The following is a 4,506-nucleotide window of genomic DNA, read 5'->3' on the forward strand; positions in this document are numbered from 1 at the left end:
GGGAAGATTGTTGAGCCCAAATGGGTAAAGATTGGGTTGTGAAGTGAAATAAATCTTGTGGAAGAACCTTGTGACCAATTTGCACATCTAGCGTTTGATAAAATGCGTAAATAAGGTGAACCCACGAATATCTTCCTAATTATGGTTCAATTTTGTTATGTTTCTAAATAGATTGGAATTTCTAGGATTTTCGGAACATTGTAGTAATTTAATGAAAGCTCAAAGCAAGGTATGTTGGCTAAACTCCTTTCTTAGAATTGAATCCCACGGTATTCATGTAACTTATGTAAGTTCCGAGTTGTTCATTATAAAATTGGCTATTCTGAATAAGCTTGTGTTGAAAGTTATATGTTCAATATGTATTCCAAATGTTTTTATCATGTTATGTTATCATTTGAGAATGTCTTCAAAGTATGGATTGTGCATTAAAAATGTTTCGACTTTAAGTCAAGTTCAAACGAAGGCTATTACGCCAAATTTTGTGAAATATTTATATGTTCTTAAGACTCTTAATTGCTCCCATGTGTACTAAAATCCTTGATTTGAAAAGCCATGTTGTTGATGATGATGATGTTGTTTGAAAGTGAAAAAAGTGAGCATGAAATACTAAATACGGCCGACGTGCCAAGAATGATTTTATAATTGTGGCCACTAGTGCCTATGAAATGAAAAGATGTGAAAGAAGTATGAAATGAGATGATTGGTAGAAAAGGATGATGTCGATCCACACATAATTGTGGTGAGACGGCCTAGCCGATCGGATTGTGATCGGACGCCATATCGCACACTTGGTGGTGATTGTGCTAGAAATTGTAATTGAAATTGTGATTGTGGTTGATGTCTCGAATGAGACGTCCTAGCCGATCAAGTCATATCGGACTCCGTGCAAAAAGTACGGTGGTATTATGAACGGTGGCATATTGGTACTAAAGGTCTCCCAACTTAAGATATGGAAATTTATTTGAACACTGTCTTGGTCCTAACTTGAGGTTTGATGTTGTTTGAGGCTTCCACTGATATTATGATTGTTATTGCTTGTATTATTAATCGTTCTATTGAGAGGATGTTTTGTCATTCATACTAGAATTATTCCATATGTACTAACGTCCCTTTTTCTGGGGGCGCTGCATCTTCAATGGATGCAGGTGGCTCCACAGCAGGAGACATTGGTCAGTGACAGCGGTACACCCTCTTCTCAACTGACTTGGTGAGACCCACTTCATTTCGGGGTCATGTATCTTTTGATCCTTGTGTATTGTATTTGAGGTATAGCCGGGGCCTTGTTGCCGGCACTATCATAGTACTCTTTTGTATCTATTTGAGGTTCCGTAGACATAGTGTGGGTTGTATATTAGTGCTGGGGAAGTCAAACAAGTTATGTTGTGTTTGAATTACCTGTTCCACTTCAGACCATGAAAATATGTGTAATTTGAGACTTTAAAATGTAGTAATTTATGGTAATGAATTTGTATTGTATACATGATCTCCTTATTGTCTAATTAACGAAAATATGTATTCTCTTTATTCATAAGTGAGTTTGGGTAGAAAGTATCAAACAAGATTGTTTGACCGGGTTCACCCGTTTGAGCGCCGGTCACGCTCCCCCAGTTCAGGGTGTGACACTCCCATCATCTGGAATATCATGTGTACCAGACACTAAAGCAGCTGGATCGGAAGCCTAGCTATCACTTTCCGAACCCTCGGAAGTGCTATGAGATGATGAAGGCACATTTAGAAGCTCGGATCGCCCCTGTTTCCTTGACTGCTTAGCTCTGTGCTCCTCCGGAATAGACACAGAGTTTCCATCAGAGGCCTCCATAGGCGGGGCATTTGAACTAGACTCGGAGAGGTCTGCACCCCTCCCTCTGCCTGCTGTAGCTTTCTTCTGAATAGTCTTTGGCACACTTAGGGGCAAGGCACCTCTGCCTCACCCCTTCAAGACTCTCCTCTTCTCTTGGCGGATTCGCGGCGTCCTCGTGATCGAACTATTGTCTATATTAACACAAAGAGGATTGTTAGTTGCAAATCACAATTCAACATAGTTAAGACTCATGTAAGCAAGGGAAAACATCGTGGACACAATAGGGTTACAAAAGAATGATCATGCTGCAAGAATTGGGAAGTGTGATCCGTGGTTTTTCATGTGCAGCCTGAAGAATGGGAGTGCAGACCGCACAATTTCACCTGCGGACGCACTTTTGACAAAAAACATCAGAGGCTCAGACACCTCTCTCTGAAGACAGTGTGATAGCTATTGTGCGGCTACAGAATTCATCCACGGCCCGCGGAATTAAAAGTGCGGTCCGCACATATGCTTTCTCAAGAGACAAGTCTCTGATAGATAGTGCGGACCTAAGTGCGGCCATTCTAAGAATTTTGCGGTCCGCACAACTAAAGTGAGGCTGTAGAAGCACTTGCCTTCAACCAGTCACCAGTATCAGCCAACTGCGGACCGCACAAATTCAAGTGCGGTCTATGATTTTAAAATTTAACAAACAGGTATGTAATCTCACCTAGATTTTGCAATACTTGTTCAAATCTACTTGGCAACATAGTATACACAAAAAATTCAACTAACCCAACCCATTCTAGCATGTATTAACAACTACCCAATACAGATCTACTCCATATGGACACATGGATGAACTATAATAATAGATGGCCTAAATAGATGATAAGAATTCAAAAATCAAAATGACATAAAAGATTAACATGAAGTGAAGCATACCAGATGATGTGAGCGTGCAAGATCTTGTGAGTGCAGATAGGTGTGTGTGTTTGACAGTAAAAAGTCCTCAGATAAGCTTTTAGAGTAACAGTGATTCTTAGGAGAGTGAAAAGTGTAAAATGAAATCAAAACTCCTATTTATACTCAAAGTTTATGAGAGGGTCAAGAGGCCGAGTGCGGCCGCACAATTCCAAGTGCGGTATGCACTCTTTCACCTGGGCACCTTTTATCTGCTTCTCATGTGCGGTCCACACAATTTCTCTCGCGGTCGCATATTTGCCCCGCACTGATAGTGAAAAATTTCAAAGACCTTGACATTTAACAACTTTTTGAGATTCCAGAAGTGCAGTCCGCAAGTGAAATTTGCGGCCGCACAAGCTCTTCTACGATGGCACAACTTTTTCAGCGGCTACACAATTGAAATGTGTGGTCCTCATTTTCTTCTACATTTAGTAATTTTCTTCACCCGTCTTTCATGTAACACTCAACCCTGCAAGCACACTTCAAATCAAGTTAAAAACAACCAAAAACATCTAGCTACAAAAGAAAAAAAGGAAAAGAACTTGGGTTGCCTCTCAAGAAGTGCCTGATTTAACGTCGCGGTACGACTCAATATCTAAGCATCCTCAAGTGAAGTAAATGACCGCCACCACGTGGCTCTCTCCAACTTTATCCAAGTAGTGCTTCATCCGGTGACCATTGACTCAGAATATTTCATGTTCTTGTTCTTCAAATCCAATGCAACGAAGGGTGTCACACCAACAATTTCAAACGGACCACTCCTCTTGGACTTGAACTTCCCGTGAAACATCCTCAACATTGAGTTAAACAACAATACAAGATCACTGTCCTTGAACTCTTTGTTCCAAATGTACTTGTCATGAAGATATTTCATCTTTCTTTTGTACAAGGACGAACTTTCATATGCTTGGTACCAGACCTCATCCAATTCATTCAAATGTTCAACCTGCAAGTTAGTAGCTACATCCTAATCAAGATTAAATTTCTTCAAAGCCCACATTTTCTTGTGCTCTAGTTCCACCGGAAGATGACAAACCTTCTCTAACACTAACCGGTATGGAGACATTTTTATAGGTGTTTTGTAAACCGTCCTATAAGAACATAACACATCATAAAGCTTCATGGACCAATCCGTCCGATTTGCATTCACCATTTTAGACAAGATGCTCTTTATCTCCTAGTTGGAAACTTCCACTTGACCACTAGCTTGTGGATGATAGGGATTCGTGACCTTGTGAGTAGCACCATACTTGCTAAGTGAAGTGTTGAAAGCCTTGTTGCAAAAGTGTGACCCCCCATCGCTTATGATTGCACGTGGAGTATCAAATATTTTAAAAATATTCTTCTTCAAGAAAGCCACTACACTTCTCGCCTCATTGTTGGGTAAGGCGACGGCCTCAACCCATTTGGGCACATAATCCACCGCAACCAAGATGTAAGTATTTCAACAAGAACTCACAAAAGGGACCATAAAGTCAATGCCCCAAACATCAAAAATATCAATCTCCAAGATGGTTGTGAGAGGCATCTCATTTTTCTTTGAAATTCCACCGGCCCATTGACATTCATCACATCTTTTCACTAAGTCACTTGCATCCTTGTAAAGAGTAGGCCAATAGAAACCACAACTAAGAACTTTGGCCGTCGTTCTTGCTCCACCATGATGACCACCATATGGCGAAGAATGACAAGCGCCAAGAATATCACCTTGCTCTTCTTTTGGCATACACCTTCTAATCACCCCATCCGTACAAATT

The 4,506-nt window shown here is 40.7% G+C and overlaps 1 protein-coding gene across 1 annotated transcript; it reads right to left on the reverse strand.

Annotated features, from left to right (window-relative positions):
* Nucleotides 1-3,413: 3,413 nt before the first annotated feature.
* Nucleotides 3,414-3,902, reverse strand: LOC138897628 (uncharacterized). The gene is made up of 2 exons (XM_070183623.1): nt 3,786-3,902; nt 3,414-3,695 (listed from the first exon to the last, which is right to left on the reverse strand). Exons 1-2 carry the CDS (start codon nt 3,900-3,902, stop codon nt 3,414-3,416), a joined length of 399 nt encoding a protein of 132 aa, XP_070039724.1.
* Nucleotides 3,903-4,506: the final 604 nt, after the last annotated feature.

Source organism: Nicotiana tomentosiformis, chromosome 8 (genome assembly GCF_000390325.3).
Source record: "Nicotiana tomentosiformis chromosome 8, ASM39032v3, whole genome shotgun sequence".
NCBI classification, from domain to species: Eukaryota; Viridiplantae; Streptophyta; class Magnoliopsida; order Solanales; family Solanaceae; genus Nicotiana; species Nicotiana tomentosiformis.

Coding starts and splice junctions, on each gene's coding strand:
- LOC138897628 (XM_070183623.1), bottom strand. CDS start 3,902: ATGGTGAATGCAAATCGGACGGATTGGTCCATGAAGCTTTATGATGTG. Junction 3,696..3,785: donor ACCGGTTAGTGTTAGAGAAG/GTTTGTCATCTT, acceptor ACTAACTTGCAG/GTTGAACATTTGAATGAATT.